Source organism: Schistocerca americana, chromosome 4, assembly GCF_021461395.2.
Source record: "Schistocerca americana isolate TAMUIC-IGC-003095 chromosome 4, iqSchAmer2.1, whole genome shotgun sequence".
Classification (NCBI taxonomy): Eukaryota; Metazoa; Arthropoda; class Insecta; order Orthoptera; family Acrididae; genus Schistocerca; species Schistocerca americana.
In genome coordinates this window covers 282,999,864-283,019,820 of record NC_060122.1, presented here as the reverse complement: position 1 = coordinate 283,019,820, position 19,957 = coordinate 282,999,864, and the positions used below count along the sequence as shown (strand labels likewise).

Genomic DNA, 19,957 nt, shown 5'->3' with positions numbered 1-19,957 from the left:
TGCTGCAGTGGCATGGTGGATCATTTTAGTAATATGATCCACCCATGCCTCGACATTGGCACAATGTTCAAACTGGGTCAACTAGGTGTCCAGTATGTCCTATCGAGCACCCACTGCGGTGGTTTCCTTTCAGGTTCCAGTCCATTTAGCAGATGAATCCAGATCGGGAAGTGATCACTTCTGTGCAAGTTGTCAACCACTTCCCATTGAGCAGTGTGAGCAAGAGCTGGAGCTGGAGAGCAAAGTGAGAGATCAATGGCAGAGAACGACCCAGTTGCTGTGCTCTGTTCCGTATTAAGCAAGCATGCACATGATGACATGAGAAGCCTCTCAGTTGCTCCATCCCTGGGGCAGGTAGTTGCAGAGCCCCAAAGCATATTGTGTGCATTAAAATCATCACAGAGGATGAAGGGGCGGGGAAGCTGTGTAATAAGGTCTCTTAGGGCCTCCACATCAAGCACATAGTGCGGGGGCAAGTAAAGGGAACAAATTGTCAATGGGTGACGCACATGCAATGATATGGCAACTGCTTGTTAAGTCATTGTAAGGGAGAGAGGGAAGGAGTGGTAGTCGGTACTGATGAAAGTACCTATGCCTCCTCTACCTCTCTCTCCACCCAAGACATCCTTTTTGTGTAGGATATAGCCTCGTAGCTCAGGGCAAACGATTAATGGAAATTGGTCTCCTGGAGACACAGACACAGTGGTCTACCATGAGATAGGAGGCACAGTTCCTCCACATGCGTCCTTAACCCCTGTAAATTCCACTGTAGGGTGGGAGCCATTTCATCGATGTGGTTTTAATATACCACTACCTTTGTACGGCAGAGGTGAAGCACTTGTAGAGTGAGGGCAAACTGAAGGGCTGCCTGGATCCAAGGCATCTAACTCCATGATGTTCTCCTCATCAGTCAGACAGGAAAGAATGACATCTGATGTCGCTTGGGACAGCTTTTGACCTGAACGTCGTGAACCTTTCCCTGCCCCTTTGAGGATTGGGGGGAGGGGGGGGGGGGCATTGAGAGGCACTCTACTTTTCTTGTACCTTCTGGATGCTCACTGCGGAACTGTTGTTGGTCTTCCCTGATGCAGCTTCCCAGATTGCTTTGTCCTTACTCGTTTCCTTGGCATGTACATGTGCACATAAAAGTGCTTGTGGTGGATACAGGCACACTAGACGTCGTCTGCATCAAAGTGTCCACCTTGGGAATACATTTCTGCACCATGGAAGAACATGAGGTGGCAAAGACAAGGGGTATCATCGCCTTATATTCTTTTTTGGCTTCAGCACAGGGGATCCACTTGATTACTTTTATTTCCTGTATTTTGCATTCCTTAGCAGTCTCTGCTCCAGCTCGGGTGGTTCCCGGAGCATTTGATGCAGATCACTGGAGACGGGCAGTTAGTCCCAACTTCATGAGCAGCTTTTCCGCACTTCACCTCCACAACTCATGGTTGTATGGCACCGCATAGGGTTTGGAATGTAAGGCCAAACATTAAGTCAAAGGAATCCCGCAATAATATGTTCAGGCAGTGTTGGGGAATTGAATGTGACAGTGAAAGTGGCTGTCTTTTCAGTTTCTTCATTATTCCTTCATGTTCGTTGCTCCACATCAACTATCCCCTGGGATGGCCATTCTTGCTTCAATTCTGCTATGTCCATGTCCATGTCCATGATATCTCGGCGTGTGACAACATCCTTACTGGAGCTGAGAAGTGTGCATCAACAATGATATCATTTACACCCAATTTCCTTAATTTATGAAGGAGATTCACCTACTTTGACCTATAAGTTTTGACCAACAATGAGCCATTACACACTTGTTTTATACACTCCTGGAAATGGAAAAAAGAACACATTGACACCGGTGTGTCAGACCCACCATACTTGCTCCGGACACTGCGAGAGGGCTGTACAAGCAATGATCACACGCACGGCACAGCGGACACACCAGGAACCGCGGTGTTGGCCGTCGAATGGCGCTAGCTGCGCAGCATTTGTGCACCGCCGCCGTCAGTGTCAGCCAGTTTGCCGTGGCATACGGAGCTCCATCGCAGTCTTTAACACTGGTAGCATGCCGCGACAGCGTGGACGTGAACCGTATGTGCAGTTGACGGACTTTGAGCGAGGGCGTATAGTGGGCATGCGGGAGGCCGGGTGGACGTACCGCCGAATTGCTCAACACGTGGGGCGTGAGGTCTCCACAGTACATCGATGTTGTCGCCAGTGGTCGGCGGAAGGTGCACGTGCCCGTCGACCTGGGACCGGACCGCAGCGATGCACGGATGCACGCCAAGACCGTAGGATCCTACGCAGTGCCGTAGGGGACCGCACCGTCACTTCCCAGCAAATTAGGGACACTGTTGCTCCTGGGGTATCGGCGAGGACCATTCGCAACCGTCTCCATGAAGCTGGGCTACGGTCCCGCACACCGTTAGGCCGTCTTCCGCTCACGCCCCAACATCGTGCAGCCCGCCTCCAGTGGTGTCGCGACAGGCGTGAATGGAGGGACGAATGGACACGTGTCGTCTTCAGCGATGAGAGTCGCTTCTGCCTTGGTGACAATGATGGTCGTATGCGTGTTTGGCGCCGTGCAGGTGAGCGCCACAATCAGGACTGCATACGACCGAGGCACACAGGGCCAACACCCGGCATCATGGTGTGGGGAGCGATCTCCTACACTGGCCGTACACCACTGGTGATCGTCGAGGGGACACTGAATAGTGCACGATACATCCAAACCGTCATCGAACCCATCGTTCTACCATTCCTAGACCGGCAAGGGAACTTGCTGTTCCAACAGGACAATGCACGTCCGCATGTATCCCGTGCCACCCAACGTGCTCTAGAAGGTGTAAGTCAACTACCCTGGCCAGCAAGATCTCCGGATCTGTCCCCCATTGAGCATGTTTGGGACTGGATGAAGCGTCGTCTCACGCGGTCTGCACGTCCAGCACGAACGCTGGTCCAACTGAGGCGCCAGGTGGAAATGGCATGGCAAGCCGTTCAACAGGACTACATCCAGCATCTCTACGATCGTCTCCATGGGAGAATAGCAGCCTGCTTTGCTGCGAAAGGTGGATATACACTGTACTAGTGCCGACATTGTGCATGCTCTGTTGCCTGTGTCTATGTGCCTGTGGTTCTGTCAGTGTGATCATGTGATATATCTGACCCCAGGAATGTGTCAATAAAGTTTCCCCTTCCTGGGACAATGAATTCACGGTGTTCTTATTTCAATTTCCAGGAGTGTAGATTTTAAGGTGCCAGCCAGGCCTTCCAAACACTTATGGACATGAAAGAGGGATACTTTTTCAAATTTCCCCTCCTTCCTCTTTATCACCACAAACACATTGTTATTCACGAACCCATGAGCTCTGTTACTGAAGTCCACAGTATTCTTACTATCAGGAGGACTAACCTCTCTCATTCTCTTGGATGAATCTACATCTACATTTATACTCCGCAAGCCACCCAACGGTGTGTGGAGGAGGGCACTTTCCGTGCCACTGTCATTACCTCACTTTCCTGTTCCAGTCGCGTATGGTTTGTGGGAAGAACGACTGACGGAAAGCCTCTGTGCGCGCTCGAATCTCTCTAATTTTACATTCATGATCTCCTCGGGAGGTATAAGTAGGGGGAAGCAATATATTCGATACCTCATCCAGAAACGCACCCTCTCAAAACCTGGACAGCAACCTACACCGCGATGCAGAGTTCCTCTCTTGCAAAGTCTGCCACTTGAGTTTGCTAAACATCTCCGTAATGCTGTCACACTTACCAAATAACCCTGTGATGAAACTCGCCACTCTTCTTTCGATCTTGGGCGTGTATACTCCCAGGCGCTACACCCATCCTGCTGAGAGGACAAGAGGATGATTTCAAGGGTTTTGTCTTGGTCCAACGAGCAGCTGGGGAAACAAGGGTCCACTCAGACAGAGCCCCGCATGCCTGAGTAAGCCTTATACGACTGGGGTGCAGCAGGTTCCCCAGAGGTTGCCTGCTAATGACTGTTCAATCTCAACAGCCATGCATCCCATCAGTGCGCAGCACACCTTGAGATCGAGGGTTTGTTATAGAGGCTTTTACCAACCTTGCAATCCAGGTGGTCATGCCAAGATCCTCATTCCCTGAGACACACATGTTCCACCACCGCACCGCATGGTGGTCGCTGAAGCATGCCCAGAGCTTATGGTGACAGGGCACTGGCGTTGTTTACCAGTCCTCAGCTCAGAAAGCCCGGGGTCGCCAAGACGGTATCCAGCAAATGAATGCTGAGCACCTGAGGGCTCGACAACCTAAGTTGAGCTGTGTAACTCATCTTGAAAAATCGAGGTGGCAAGGAAAATAAATAAATAAAAAATTGCACTGCACATCTAGCGAAACATCACAAAAACTTACAAAACTCAGTAATGCAAACATGAGTTGAACTACATGGCCCAACTTGACAGAGTGACACCACTAAAGAAATCCTAATAGAACTTGCACTACCTACCCAGAGAAAAATTATGAAAACTAACAAACTGAAATTATGAAAACTTGCAAAATTCAGTATCAGCAATATCAGTCGACCTGTCCACAGCACCACAAAATCCAAACTTGCTCATATAACTAACACTGAAAACCTAACCTCATGAACGTAGGCAAAAGAAACTCCATAATACCTACCACAGAATCAAAAAATTCATAAATAAACTGCATAATACCATTTTCGATATACAAGAAGCACATGATTCTACTCACAAACACAGATACCACACATACTAAAAATCAGAGAGAGAGAGAGAGAGAGAGAGAGAGAGAGAGAGAGAGAGAGAGAGAATAAAATAAAACCATAAAACTTACTTTCAACCCAATGTCATCTGACACAGAAATCTAGCAATTATAGTGACAGCAAAATAATATGCCATCAACACAATCCCTTGAACAGCAAGCCAATGCAGTCTTCTCAACATAGGAACCTCAAGGCACGCAAAGTTACGTCCTGTTCCACTGACAATGCTAAATATACTAGGCATAATCCGTATCACTTCAGGCAGGGGGTTACCTTCACAGTCTCAGATGTTACTGAAATTAGCATATGTTAAAATTCAGGAGTAAGTAAGAAACACGTATTCTTTTGTTTTCTACAAAAAAATCCCTGCCTTGAGATACAGGCCTCCAAAGATGACATTGCAAACACCATTTTGAATACGCAATTTCAGAAATTTTTTTAAAATGCTGTATCTCTTAACAGTTGTGGTTATTTTGTTAAAAAAACTCTTTAATACAATGGTATCCTCCATTTGGACATATCTGTCAAAGTTCTTTTACTGTCACCTTTTGATTTTTTTTATAATTTACAGAAAACTTTTTTTTCAAAAATGCCAATCCAGAATAGTTAGATTTTTTTCCGTTTATTAGTACCATGTAGTACTACATTCTCTGTAAAGGAGAGCTTCCACTTTTAGGTTTGGCAGGTTTTATTTTTAAAAAAATCATTTTTCTTAACTTTCAAGGGTAATGTATGTCTTCACTGAAGTAGTTCTAAACAATTTCTTTGTTACAATGTTTATTTCTATTGTCTTAGTTGCAGTTATTTCTTATCACTTTCTTTGTTGCAGTTATTTCATTTCACTTCCATTGTTGTAGATATTTCTTACACTTTGTTGTTGTTTCTTTGTCATGGTTGTTCATTGCACGTTTCTGTAATGTTGCTGTTCAGTGCTAATTCGGTTACTGAAGAGGCTTCTACAAAATCTAAAGGTACGTTGTCCAAGACGCGACGCACACTAGCGACTGCAACGGGTCGCTACGTGACGTCAGAAGTTGCCTGCTGGCGCATGCGCTGTTCGAGTTTGGGATGCGACGCGAGACTGTTGCGGCAGCTGCCGCAGCACTGCACCAGTGAGCAGTGTTGCGACGGAAGTCGGACGACACAAAGAGGCACGGCTGCCAGAAAGATGTCGAGCCACTCAAGGAAAACTGAAATGAGCCACTCACAGGTTGTGATGCTCTGTGAGCTGGTCTCGCAACACCTTGCCTTTACGATTTGAAGAACCCTAAATATAGGGACACTTTGTTCAGAGACAGAATTTGGGAAGAAATTAGTGCACAGTTCAAACTGGCAGGCGAGTGAAATATATATTATTTTCCCATTAATGCAAATTTTTCAGTCCTGTTCTGAAAATCAGTATAAGCCATGCAGATGTAGAATTAGAATGATAAAAATGAACTTGCAGGTCACTTTTCGCATTACTCTTTTTTTGTGACGATAAAAATTGAAAACGGCAAATACATTATAAAATGAACAATCTAAAGTACAACGAGAAAGTTACATTTTACAATACCTTTATTTTGAAAGTAAACGGTAGATTGGTGTCTTGATATTAAACTAATTTGAATGTTTTTTCGCTCTGTTGAAAAACGTAAATTTTTGACATTTGTTGGTTTTGTTAGGACGTCTACTTCTACTTGGGTATCCTCGTCCAGGTTCAGAAGAAAATACTAGAGGTGAGTAATTTATCCTCTTCCCAAGAATGAGAAGAAAATATACTTAAGGCAACATGTCTTTACTTTTAAGAAACCTACATTTCGTGGCATTTTAAATGAAATTGTCAAGAGCATATGGAGAAATATTAGTAACTCATACCGGAGAAATATATGACATAAAATGGTTTCATTAGGTCCAAATGTGTCAGCGAAACAAAACAAATGCATTCTCTATCGTGTGATGACCACATGATTCAAGTTGCGCGTCGACAGAACTGGCGGCTAGTCGCGACGCTCCCGGAGATATATGAGCCCAAATCTCGGAAACGGAGATCGATATCATTCTGATCTCAACTTTAAAAATAATTTCGATATGTTAGCTTCTTTTTATCGGCAACGATGTATGACCTAACATGAACCATATGCAAAGTAGCCAGCGACCATATTTTTCACTGTACACAATTCAAATTTTATGGAGTAGGTTACTTGTAAATTTAAGTATCGGAATAACTGTGACGAATATCGGAAAAACAGATACCTCATTATCAAGCTGTGATGTGAAACTGTAAGATACGAAAACATCAATTTTTTGTGCCTTTTACTTTCCTCACAATCGATAGAGAAGTAATATACAGCGGAAAAAAAAACACCACGCAAAATCGGAAGAGATACTTTTCAATTTTTTAAAGTAAAAGGAGAATCTGTATCGAAAAACTAACTCTGGGAGCCGATGTAACTTTGTTCCATTAACATACAGTATTTTTTACAGCAAGAAAATCGGAATTCTTATTTGAAGAAAATCGGAATTCTTATTTGAATCCGCCGCCGCCGACCAGAGCTTGGGAAACAGCGACGACTCCTGTCGCGTTGCGTCCTTGTCGCCGTCTGTCAGAGTGGGAAAAGAGGAGGGGGCAGCGTCGCAGTCGCAGCCAACTGTCGCGTCTTGGACAACGTAACTTAAGACTATCCAGTGAGTTCTGTGTTTTTGTGAGGAGTTTGCCAGTTGACACAGTTACAGTGTGTTCTGTGAAAAGGACTGTTTGAAATGTCTTCTGACTGGGGCCACAAGAGAGAAGTGTGCCAACTATTTGCATATCCACAAAAAGAGTGGCATACAAGACAAACAAAAAAACAGACTTTGTTCAGGTTGGGAATAAGTGTTCTCATTTGAAGCCTGTTTCAAAACGAACATGTTTCCAGTGATGACTTTTTGGGTTCTAAATATTTTGACAGAATAACAACAATGATAGTATCTGAACATGGTGAAGCCTCCCATGGTGCAGATGACACAGATTTTGCATGTATAGAGGAAGAATTAAATACCCTGAATCAGTCAACTACAGATGTAGGTGTCAGTCCTGTTAAGAAACTGTGGTCAGTGAAGTTGAGTCATAAGCTCTATTATCAAGAAAGCACAGATAAATTACTAAAGTTATAGATGAATATGCTACAGCAAAACTGACCACACTCTTCAAAGTAGAAATTCCATCTTCAGAAGATAATGAACCAAAGCACTCTTGCCAGGAATTTTTCACAAATATTAATTCAGTTGTTGAATATTGACCATCCTACAGTGGGAAAGTGCAAGTTTCCAAAGAAAACAATTTTGAACCACATTCCATCAGTATCAAAGTACGTGGTAGACAAATCAAGAAATGTGAGTTCTGTAAAACAAGTCTTTGGAAGCCCAGATATCTATTATGGTCATCCTGTAGAAGCACCTCAAGATCAAATCAGGAAGATAAATGGGACTGTTATCGCCAGAGTGCCAACAAAAAAGACACTATAACTGTAACAGTTGAAGATCAAAAAGTTGTGAAAGTGAAGAGGGTACATGACTCGCAGCATTAAAGAAAATTTTGCAATTTATAAGAGCAACTATACAACTTCACATATAGGAAGATCAAAATTTTATGCACTACAACCTAAGTGGGTAGTTCCACATCCACTTAGGGATGTCTGTTTATGTGTGTACTGTGTGCAATTTTGAACTCTTGAAGAGCTTACAGGAGCACGTGACATACGACACATTAGTTGGGCGTGTGAAGTCATTAGTAGTCTGTGACATAAAGCGAGAGACTTGTTTGTTTCAAGAATGTGGAGACTGCCTTGGAAAGGAAAGACTGTCTTTACAGACACTTGGCCTGGAAGAAGTACCAGATAACTCTGCAGAAATTACATATGCGACATGGGAGGAAAACAAACTAATTAAGAAAACTGTTGCCTTTGACAGTTTCATTGACAAATTTGGTAAATGCTCAGTGAACACCAGCATCTGAAGAAATTTCAACAACATCACATTGCAGAAGTCAAAGGGTGTGTACAGGCTGAACAACTATGTTTAGTGATTCACTGTGATTTTACTGAGAACTGGTCCGTAATCCTCCCACATGAAGTACAAGGGTATCATTGGAGTAATGACCAGGTTTCAATTTTCATAGGTGTGACATATTTTCAAAACAAGACCACAAGTGTTGCAGTTATAAGTGATGACACATGATATTACTCAGCACATGCTTTGCTAGCAACGCGCAAAATTCTTCAACTGCAAACAGGGGCAGAGAAGATCATCATTATTTCTGGTAGTGCTCCTAGTCATTTTAAAAACTGTTACTGTTTGAATTGAGTAAGTTGCTTGTGCCAGCTGACTGGGTATACAGTGCTACTGTTCATGGGAAGGGGCCTTGTGATGGTGTAGGAGGCCTGCTGAAGCACCATGCTACAAAACAATCTTTCCAGACGAAATACAGCTGTGATTGAGAATGCTGAAGATTTTACGAGAGTCGTGAAATCTTACTCATCCACAGCCCTCATTCTCTTGTCCAAAGAGGAAATCGAAGAATTCTGTGAGCAGATAAAAGAAGACTGGTCCAAACAAACTACTCCTGTGAAAGGAATTCAGAAGACACATTTTTGGACTCAAAGTGATGTGCGAACTCATATTTACTTTAAAGAGCAAGAAAGAGGAAATTTCATTTGTTTGGCCAGCACCTCAGAAACAACAGGATAATATTCAGATTCACAATCTGAGAAGGGGGATGTTTGTGGCACGTGTGTATGAGTGTGACTGGTGTATTGCAGAGATTATAGACACAAGTTATGAGTTAAACAAAACTGTAGTGAACTTTATGCTACCACATGGACCAGCTGCTGGACATAGGTTTCCAGCTGATGGACAGCAACAATGGCATCAGTGCTCACTTCCTGTTCACAATGTTTTGAAGGGCTCCAGTTCCTATTGGTAGTAAAGAAAGGCATCACTTTACATCAAAGGAAGATACTGAAGCAGTGGAATACATTTTTAGTTAATTGACTGGCTAATTTGAGTACAAAACAGAGTGCACAGAAGTTGTATAAATTGAAACCTTTTAGTCTTTGGACCTTCCACATACAGTTTGGAACCATTTAAAATGTTTGAAAAATGAGACTCTTACTCATCTTTCAAAACTAAAATTATGTTAAATAAGGCTAAGTTTTATGAGCATGTTATGTGATAATGTGTCAATAAAACATGTTTTATGTATGGCAAAAATCTCAATTGTTTATAAAACCTGTTCAACCTAGAAGAGGAAGCTCTCCTTTTCAGGGAATGTAAAACTATACAGTATTAATAAACAGAAAAAAAATCTAAATTTTATGGATTGACATTTTTGAAAAATTTTCCATAAATTATAAAAAAAGTTCAGAGTACTATAGTAAAAGAACTTTGACTGATAAGTCCAAATGGAGGATTTCTTTGGAATCATAAAGTAATTACCTTTCAAATGAAAAAAAAAAAAAAAAACAACAAAATATCTAGAACTGTTCCAGAGATACAGAGTTTTAAATGTTTCTCCAAAATTCGCATCTTCAGAACGGAATGCACACTGTCATCTTTGGAGGGCTGTATCTCGGATCAGAAATTGTTCAGGAGAAAACAAAAGAATACTTCATCCTTTATTTTAACATATGCTAAATACAGTAACATCTGAGACTATGAATGTAAGCCTGCCTGAACCGATATGGACTATGCCACTAGTTCCTGATCCGAGATGCAGCAACTTTGGTCAATGTTGACCTTCACATGCCGAATAACTATAGGAATTTAACTGTGCTCCACGTATTGTCCCCAACTGTGACACATCATACCCAACTGCGATACACTGAGACCTACTCATGAACTTCGTTGTCAATTCGTAACCAGCAAAAAACGAAATATACAATTAAATCTCCAACCACAAACGACACACCACACTAATAATTACAAACCCAAAACAGCATCATCTGCTGAGAACTGCCAACATCAAAATAACTCATTAACAAACTGCTACAAACTCTTATAATGTTACTACCACAAACAGCACTCAAAGAGTTTAATATCAGGAACAACAGTCATAAACAATTTAGAAACATAAACATCCCATACTGTAACATGCCACCACATAATCCCACACACCCTCTGCAAACACGATACATGTCACAAGCGCACTGCCACCATGACATCACACAACACAACACAGTGGCACCAACGGTCAAAGCAGATGGACACTCAAGTCGACCACACCATACTTTCTCAGAGATAGATTTCTGACATTTCCATTACAGAAACTCCCATTATGGCTTCAAATCCACAGTTCAGACAGACTCTCAAAGTTTGTACAAATTCCAGTTGCCAACTTCTTACTCCGTCTAAGCCACATATAGCCACCAATCACCCTCCTTTGACAATGTACTAACTTAATTATCTTGGCTACTTTGTAGTTGCCAGTTTCAAAGTGTTGTCTTTGATGTCAATTTCTACAACAGAGTACAGTTAAACACAATTCATATGACAAAATGAAAACTATGGCTGTTCCACTACCAATATACATGCCACAAATCACCATTGATATTACCTCACTCTTCACCAATTACCCCCTGTGAAGAACACTGAATGCTTCTTCTGATGGACTCAACCTCAAAGTGAATCACTGACCTCCATCCCCCTCACCCATATCACTTTAATTTCATATCCATCAATAACTATTTCTTGAAAAGCAGATATACAGCTGAGAGAATAAAAATGGCTGCATTTTTCAGAACCTTTCCATAGATTACTTAGATTTTTCTAGAGGTCAGAAATCAGCCCTTGTATCTATGTCATACAGTGATGATATTTTCTCAATCATTTTCACGCAAAAAATTTATCCGACCATTCACAGACTGAAGCCATATTACTTAATATTGATTTCTAACTCATTCATGGTGTAATAGAACAGCCTCCTCTAGCATTACTTTTCTTCAACAGTAGTTGGCAATACTAGTATTAGTTTTCGAATTTTGGACAGTTTAATATTACCTCAGTTGCTTTTCTAAATACTTTGATATAATTTTATAGACAGTATGCTATGTTTCAGGCTAAAATTTATGAAAAGGAATTACTTTATTTTGGATGTTATAATCGATAAATACTAGTTCTCAATGTAAAGTTAAAATGATTTTTTTTAAAACATTTGAGATTACGAATTATTTGCACACTTCAAATTTCTATTATTAATTATGCACTCCTCTACTGTTTACTATGTTTATTTCTGAATTTTATGAAGTGAAAAATTGTAAACCCTTTGGAATGTTGTTATTCCTGCAGAGTGTGGAATGTCGTACGGTTGCCTCCGATGTGATCGGATGTATTTTTGTATCATAAGTGTGAACAATGTAATTTCGGTTTTCTTAACATGAAAAATCAAAATACTGTATCACATACTAAAATGTGAGGCAATCAGGGGTCGACCGAAGCGTACGATTCCACCCGTCGGCTTTGACCTGTGACGTAAGGCTGTGTGATGTCACGACAGGGCGGAGTTTGGTTTGTGACTGTGGCGTGTTTGTAGGTGTCATTGTGTTGCGGTTCGTGGTACCCTCTGGTGGTGTGTTTAGGGGTTTCGTGTTGTGTGGTGTATTGAGTTCAGTTTGGTGTTGCTGATTCTAGTGGCTGGTTCTCGTTTTAGCTGTGTTTAGAGTGGAATTGGTTTAAGTGAGTTAACAATTTAGTGGTTTTGTGTGAAAGTTATTGTAGCGCTGTTCGCTGTAGGTCGTGTGTTAATGTGAATAAATTAATTTGTTGTTGCTCTTGTTAGGTATGGATATGACCGGTAAAATAAATAGTATACAACTCCACGCTATTATGGGCGCGACTCAGCTGGAGCTGATCAAATTTCTACAGCTTTTTGGGTTGATTGCGGAGGTGGTTAAGTCCACTGTCTGTCGGAATGAAATGACAATGGCAAAAGTTCCGGCAGCTCGGACCAGGGACGGTTATATGTGGCGGTCCCGTAGGGATAACCTATGGCGCTCCATACATTCCTGATTCGAGAAGTCTAGGTTGGGCATGCGCGAGATTGTGTTGTTGACATATTACTTTTGTTATAGATCCTATTAAATAAAGTTTTTGTGCGCATGAGACTGGCGAGAGTGAGAGGAGTGCGCTTGACTGGTTTTCGTTTTGCAGTGAAGTATGTTCTGAGTTTATTAAGCACAGGGGTAAGTTGGGTGGGCCTGGGGTTGTGTTGGAGTAGTCACAGTTTGGGAAAAGGAAGTATGGGAGGGGTAATTCTGTGGTTAGTCTCTGGGTGTGTGGGGCTGTTGTACCGAGGGGGGGGGGGGGGGGTTCGGAATGTGTTTTTAGGGTTGTGGATGGGTGGCTGGGTGGTATAAGATGGAATTAGTGGGGTTAATTGAGGAGTTTATAGAACTGGGATCCACTGTAGTTTCCGACGCTTTTTTTCTTATATGGGGTTGGGTGAGAGGGGGTACAATCATTTAGTTGTTAACCATAGTTTAGAGTTTCAAAAATTATGAGACGGGGGCTTGCACAAATACTATAGAAGGGATGTGGGAGGCCATTAAGCCAGTTCTTGGGAGGGTGAAGAGGCGCTCTTCTAACCTTCAGTCTCATTTAGATGAGTACTGTTGGTGGAAGAGTGCTCCTGAGGGCTATTTTTTTTTTTTTTTTTTTTTTTTTTTAAGGGTTGTTATTAAGATGTACAGCCCGAAGGTGGTTAGTTAGTGTGGTTTGGGTGGATGGGTGGCTGCGGCTTGGGGAGGGGGGGGGGGGGGTGGTTAGTTGTTGGTACCGTTTGTGAGGGGCGGGGCAGTGTGTTGGTTTGCGATTAAGTTGTGGAGGATCTATTTTGTTGCAGTTTTTGTTGAGTTGTAGTGTGTGACTGAAATTTTTTTATTTAGTTTGGTTTTTGTTTATGGGTATTTTATTTTGGGGTGAGGGGGGAGGTTGTGTTGGGGGGAGGTTGGATCTTTCTTTTAGTTGTGTATTTTTCATTGGTTTGTGGTTGTGTGTGGGTGTGTGTATGGCTGTGTGTGTGCCTGTGTGTGATTGTGGTGGCCGGCCTAGGTTGCGGTACCAGAACTTTGTTGTTGTAAGTTTTTATTTTTCTTGTCCTTACTGTATTTGTTGTGTGTTGGGGTCAAGGGAAGGGTTTCATTACAATGTGTGGTTGTGGCTGTGGGTGTTCCGGTATCGGGAGTTGCTGTTGTGCTATATAGGTCAAGGGAAGTGTTCGATTCCAGAGGATATTGTGTTTAGTGGAATTTGGGGAGTTTTGTGTTGTTGGTTTTTTTCGTCATTTTTTGCGGTTTGCTAGGGTGGTGTGTGTTTAAATTTGTTTATATTTACTTTGTTCCCACCCCAAAACTCCCAATTTCCCACACTTGTCCCATTAGTGTCATTAGGTTTTTTATGGAACGTGTGTGTGTTGGTTTTTCAATGTATTTTCGTGTTTGTTGTCATGTTTACGTAATGACGTAATAGGCGCCATATTGGAGTCGTGGTGTATGGTCATTTCCGCCATATTTGTGACATCATGGGTGAAAGCAGGCAGATGGAATCGGACGCTTCTGTATTTCCGACAATCAGTGGTAAATATATTTACATAAAAAATTCTGCAACAACAATATTCCAATTTATTTAGTTGAAACCAATCATGAGGAGCTGATGTTAGATTTTCAGATTCAAGAATCAGACCCCTAGACAAGAACTGGAGCCATCTCAACATGACAAGCTAAGTAAACTTGAAAGTTTATTGTAATCTTTGCTCCTCTCAAATCTTCATAAAAGACTTTGCTTATTAATTACTTGGACTGGGCATTGTTTAATGTGGACAACAGATGGAAGAAGGAAGGAGGGGGGAGATTACAGTGGTCAACTTGACATGAAGACCATATGGCAATCGTCCAGAGATACAAAACATTAAAAAAAAAAAAAAAGACATTGAATCTGATTAGGCTATTACTGTAATACAAACATGGGGGTGGAATATACACACTAAGTTGGAAAATGGGCTTTTGTTTGTATGCTAAAATTCTGAGGACACAAAGGCACAGAAAAAGTACAGATCATTAGTTGAGATCACTGCTTGCTCCAAAATTATTTATTTCTTCAAAGACGAAATAAGTGACACCCACTTGTGATCAAAATAGAAATTGAGGCGGAGATATTGATGGAGAGGCAGGAGTGAGTTAAAAGGAAGATCAGTGTTTAATGTCCCAATTACTACAAAATCACTAAACATGAGTGCAAACTGGGGCAGGCAGAGAAGGAAATCTGCCACATCATTTTCAAGGGAATCATTCCAGCATATATGTTAAGTGATTTGGGAAAGCCACAGAAAATGTGTGTGGATGATGGGATGGTAATAATACCCATATGCAACCATGTCTTTATTAAACATAGTAGAATAGTTTTAGACTTTAAATATACACTTAATAATAATTTCTTATAGAGAAGTTCCCAATTTAATTCCACTTATTTTAGAAATATTCTTTTATAAACAAAATAGTATTTTCAATAGTCAGACATAAATCTTAACTTGAAAATATTACAGGGCAAGGATCAAGCAGATACTGGAAGTTTATTGAAAAATTTTAAGCACATTATTTTATGAGAGTTCGGAGTCTTAGTGTATGTCTGATATATCTAAGTCCAGTTTGCTTCTTGTGCTGCTGAGGCATATCTTCTCTCTGATGTCAAATTTACTTAAGTTGCTTTTTGACATAAAGAAATGCTGTATAGATACATAACTTCACAACTAGTATCTTTAGCTTGATAAAGAAGCCTCAGCAGTGTTCCTTAGGTCGCACTTTACTCATTATTCTGGTTACTTTTTAATGGATTTTCAGAATTTCAGTTAGATAACAGGAATGATACCATATCAGTATGCCATATAAACTGCACGGCTGAAATATGCCACCTTCAGAAACTCATTAGTGATTGCATCTGTCAATTTCTGCATGATATAGCACACACTTGTTAGACATGGCAAATATGTTCCTCCCAGTTTAATTTGGTATCAACACGAAAGCATAACTGTTTTAGTGTCTACATCTTTAACTAATCATAGAATTAGTTCTTGTGTTTATAGGATTACAGAGCAGGTCATTGGAAAAAAAAGAAACGAATTCATTGCTAGTTCCAGCGTCTTATTCATTGTTCCACCTTATTAGGTGAGAAACGGAGTGTAAAATGAACTTTGTAGGAGAGTACAATATATATGTCAGCAAAGAAGAGCAAATAAAAAATAAAACAAACTGCAACTCCCTTTTAACAACATACAAGCATCATAATCTTCACACTTTAGAATGGAAAGTGCTCTGCTATTTTGAAACATTTACTCAACCACTGTGACAGCGACATGCTTCTGTTAGTACTAATAACCTAGAAACACATGGTACGACCAACATGCCAAGTGACATGAACATAAAAGGATGTAATTTGGTAAGACTAGTAACATTAACAATTTCTAAAAATTGAAAACATGGGTAATTTACAGCTACTACCTACAGTAACTATTGTTTTGAAGAGCAACAATTGAAGAGCACTACTTGTAATTATCACTTACATTTATCCTATGAGCTATTGTGTAAACATGTTAGTAACACTTCAATCTGTGTGGTGTATGACTCACCCTTGAGGGCACTGATGGACATCTTTACCCTGCAAATGCAGAAGGTATGGAATACTTGGTCCACATAAGTCAATATCAAGGAGACCAACCTACAAATAAATGGAAAATTGTATTTTACAGATTCACTTTATGAGCCTACTGTTATACAACACAGAGAAAACAAAACTAAGTACTAAGAAACAAGAAGTACGAAAAAAGAAATGCGCCCTCAGTATAGCGTGGACAAAGTGGTTTTTCTTTTTGTAAATATTATATAGCCTACTGTCATTTCCATTTTTCCCTATCAATAGGAAACATAAACAGCTGACAAGAAATTCTGTAACACTGGAGTTACGTATGTTTACTAACGTGCAGTCGAGGCCGTCCAAAATAAAACTGCATCAGTTTTGCTGGAGGAACTTTGTCACAGACCTATGCTATAAACACCTCGGCGTAAAGTGTTACTGCCAGCGGTATTATGCATAACTCTGTAAGTCTGTGCTGAATAGGTCTGGTCTGAAATCCACGTAGCGTCAGAGTCACATTCTAAAAGGACGATTACGTACCGCATGCTCTTTCTTTCACGAAAATCGTAGCCTACCATGGCAGTCATTCTGTCGGATGCACACTGCTGACAACGCCACACAAGCGCTTCACGTTTTGAAGAGGCAATTGGAACAGTATGATAAAGCTACACTGGCTCAATAAATGATAAATACCTTATAACCGCTGTCTCTGAAAGCATAAGCAAGTTGAGTACTTATTGTTGACTTTCCTACACCACCCTTTCCCGACAACACAAGTATAATGTGTTTCACGCCGTCAAGCATTCTGAATTTTTCGTATTATTTGTACGAATATTTTTCTATGCGTGTCAATTGCACAATACAATAATGTCATACGACATCCTCTTCCACGCTGATGTAAACAATCACATATTCATCTATGACAACACCCCTCTCCAGCATCACTCAATTGTTTACATTTGAGTCACAGACTTTATAGCAAAGGGTTGCCAACTTTTAAATGCAAAAACATCGTACCAGTCACACAAAATTATCGCACAATCAGTCTACCATAAAGCCTAGTTTACACGATGACATTGGGTTGCGCCACTCGTTGCTTCAATGAGTTGCACGCAAATGGTTTCATATTTGACTGTAGACACGGCGAAACCAGTATATACTTCAGTTACGTCGTTTTGTGGGTTCCTGAGTCGTGACTGAAATGAAAGTTTTGCCAGCTACATGTCGCACGAGTTGTGATGGAGTTAAAGCTTGTTGCGTGGAATCGCTGCATAAGATAAAAATAAGAAACGTGTTTCGATTCGTGACTGGATGAAGAAAAGACGTCAGCTCAGTTGCTCAGCATCCTTGCTGAAATAATGTGTAATGGAAGACTCAAGAAGCTCTTTTAATTATGTTATAATGTCACCAGAACTGTTAACGTCTTTTCTAAATAGAGTTAATTATGCGATAAGGAATAAAGATATTGTAATGCGTGAAGCATTGTCGCCAGAACTGAAATTACATATCACATTGCATGCATTACAATCTGGAACACTCGGCATGTTATAAGACGCGGTTTCAGTTGTGATGACGCTTTTTCATTAACACCAATAATTATTAACAGTAATGATTATTAACATCAGCAGCAATAATTATTCGAAGCAGCCCGCATTTAAGAAGAGAATGGTTTGCAAACTACTCTCTTGAAGATGGCAATGTTTCAAAATTCAAACACACGCGAATCGGGAGCACTACTGCGACGTTTTAAATACAAGATCATTTCTACAGCCAGAGTTACATTTGCTTGTATTTTTATTAATTCAGTTGTATATGTGCTCCTAATTAAATAACTTTTGCCCTGCAGCTCAGATATTCTCAAACTATTTTCTGATCGCACATCACGGTCTCAGGAGCAGCAATATGTTCTTATTTTTGTAATCAGCATCTCTGAAATCCCACAAACACTTATGCAAAGCATATATATACAAAAAGCGAACTTTATTCTCCTTCCCCCACTTCATATTTCAGTTTGTCTACATTCTACGAACACATATAACCTCAAAACCCATGCAACTAGTGTCGCAAAAGTTTGAACACGCCGAAACTGTTAAGTTTCACCAACGAGTTGCGCAAACGTGCGGCGCGCTTGCGCAGTAGCCGGTAGCGTAGTTGCCTGCAACCTAGTGTCGCCGTGTAAACTAGGCTGAACAGTCGCGACACTTCGCCTCGATTTTGTTGCCTACTGCGCCAGCAGCGCGCCAAGTGTCCAGTGAAAGCGAATAGTGGTTATGATGGTTTGTAGAATGGTTTTTACAAATGGTAGCGTAGCACAGTGCAATAAATGGCAGCAACAACAAGAAGACGAGACCACAGATGTCTTATTTTAGGTTTCCTAAGAACCCTGAGAGGTATATACCATTATGTTACTAAACTGAATCGTCAGGATTCGATTGCAAATTACACTTATATTGATGATTAATGTTTCGTTTTATGAGTACAAAATGGCTAGTGAATACCAGACGAGAAGATCTTATGAAAAAAGACCCTGTTTACCTTTAAAATAATAAGTTTTGTCCGCTACATGTCGAACAAAACCAGTTCATGAATGCAAACAATAATAAACTCGTGTGGAATGCAGTTAAGCGCATTGTTTGACATTCCGAATACGCAACCTCAACTGACAAAGAGGAGACTGTCCCAAAGGTTCGACAATCCGACTAAAGCTGTAAAACACTCATGGTACAAAAGCAGCCAACTCTCCATTTATCAGTGCCAGATTCATCTGAATCTTCAACACAGACCTGCTTTGACGAGGAAGTGGTAAAATTAAGTGCAGTTATTCGTGTTTAGAAAAAGCTTGTGGAGTATCAGAATGTGCAGATCGCTAGGCTTTGTGAGAAACTGTTATGGGACTAGGAAAGTATCTATCATTTTAAGTACAGACAGCAACAGATACTTTATCAGAAGGATCAATTGAAGAAGATAAACAAATTTTGAAGACTATAGGATCCCAATGTTTAAAAAAAGATGCCCTTGGCTTGTTGTTAAACCAGATTAGCATGCCATCTGCAAGATGGAAAGACAAAACTAAGCTGTTTTGCTCTAAATTTATTACATTACAGCACTCAGGCATACTGGTTTTATCAGAATGTTTTATGTTTCCATCTGTGTGTACATTACAGAGGTACATGGAAGGCATACAAATAAAATGTGGCATATGTGACATTTTGTTCCACCTTTTAAAGCAGAAGGTACAGCATTTCTCCGATACTGATAAGCCACTGCATATGTCATTGGGTGAAAAGTCTCTAATGGCAAATTTAACATATGTCAGCACTTCTGATAGTGTTATTGGCTTTGAGGACTAGCGATTTTCTCTCACAGTATATTTCTCCCACTATTTGGCAGTTGCTCCTTCCACTTCGAATAATAGAAAGATGAAGTTCATACTTGTGGCAACAGACGACAATAACTAAAGCGCAGTAGGTCTATGGAACGACAAATGGGGCGTCAATCTCTTTTGCATGTAGAGGTACATGTCTGTGCTTCTAATGTGTGAATCTA

General features: G+C 40.9%; 1 protein-coding gene across 1 annotated transcript in view; it reads right to left on the bottom strand.

The window, feature by feature from the left end:
* LOC124613987 (cytosolic Fe-S cluster assembly factor NUBP2 homolog) overlaps positions 1-17,375 on the bottom strand; it is an 81,275-nt gene extending 63,900 nt beyond the window's left edge. The window contains exons 1-2 of the mRNA XM_047142774.1: positions 17,105-17,375; positions 16,407-16,495 (exon numbers count right to left, since the gene is read on the bottom strand). Of these exons, the coding sequence (XP_046998730.1) occupies positions 16,407-16,495; positions 17,105-17,215 (200 nt within the window). The 5' untranslated portion in view covers positions 17,216-17,375. The remainder of the gene's footprint in view (positions 1-16,406; positions 16,496-17,104) is intronic.
* Between the last annotated feature and the right edge of the window lie 2,582 nt (positions 17,376-19,957).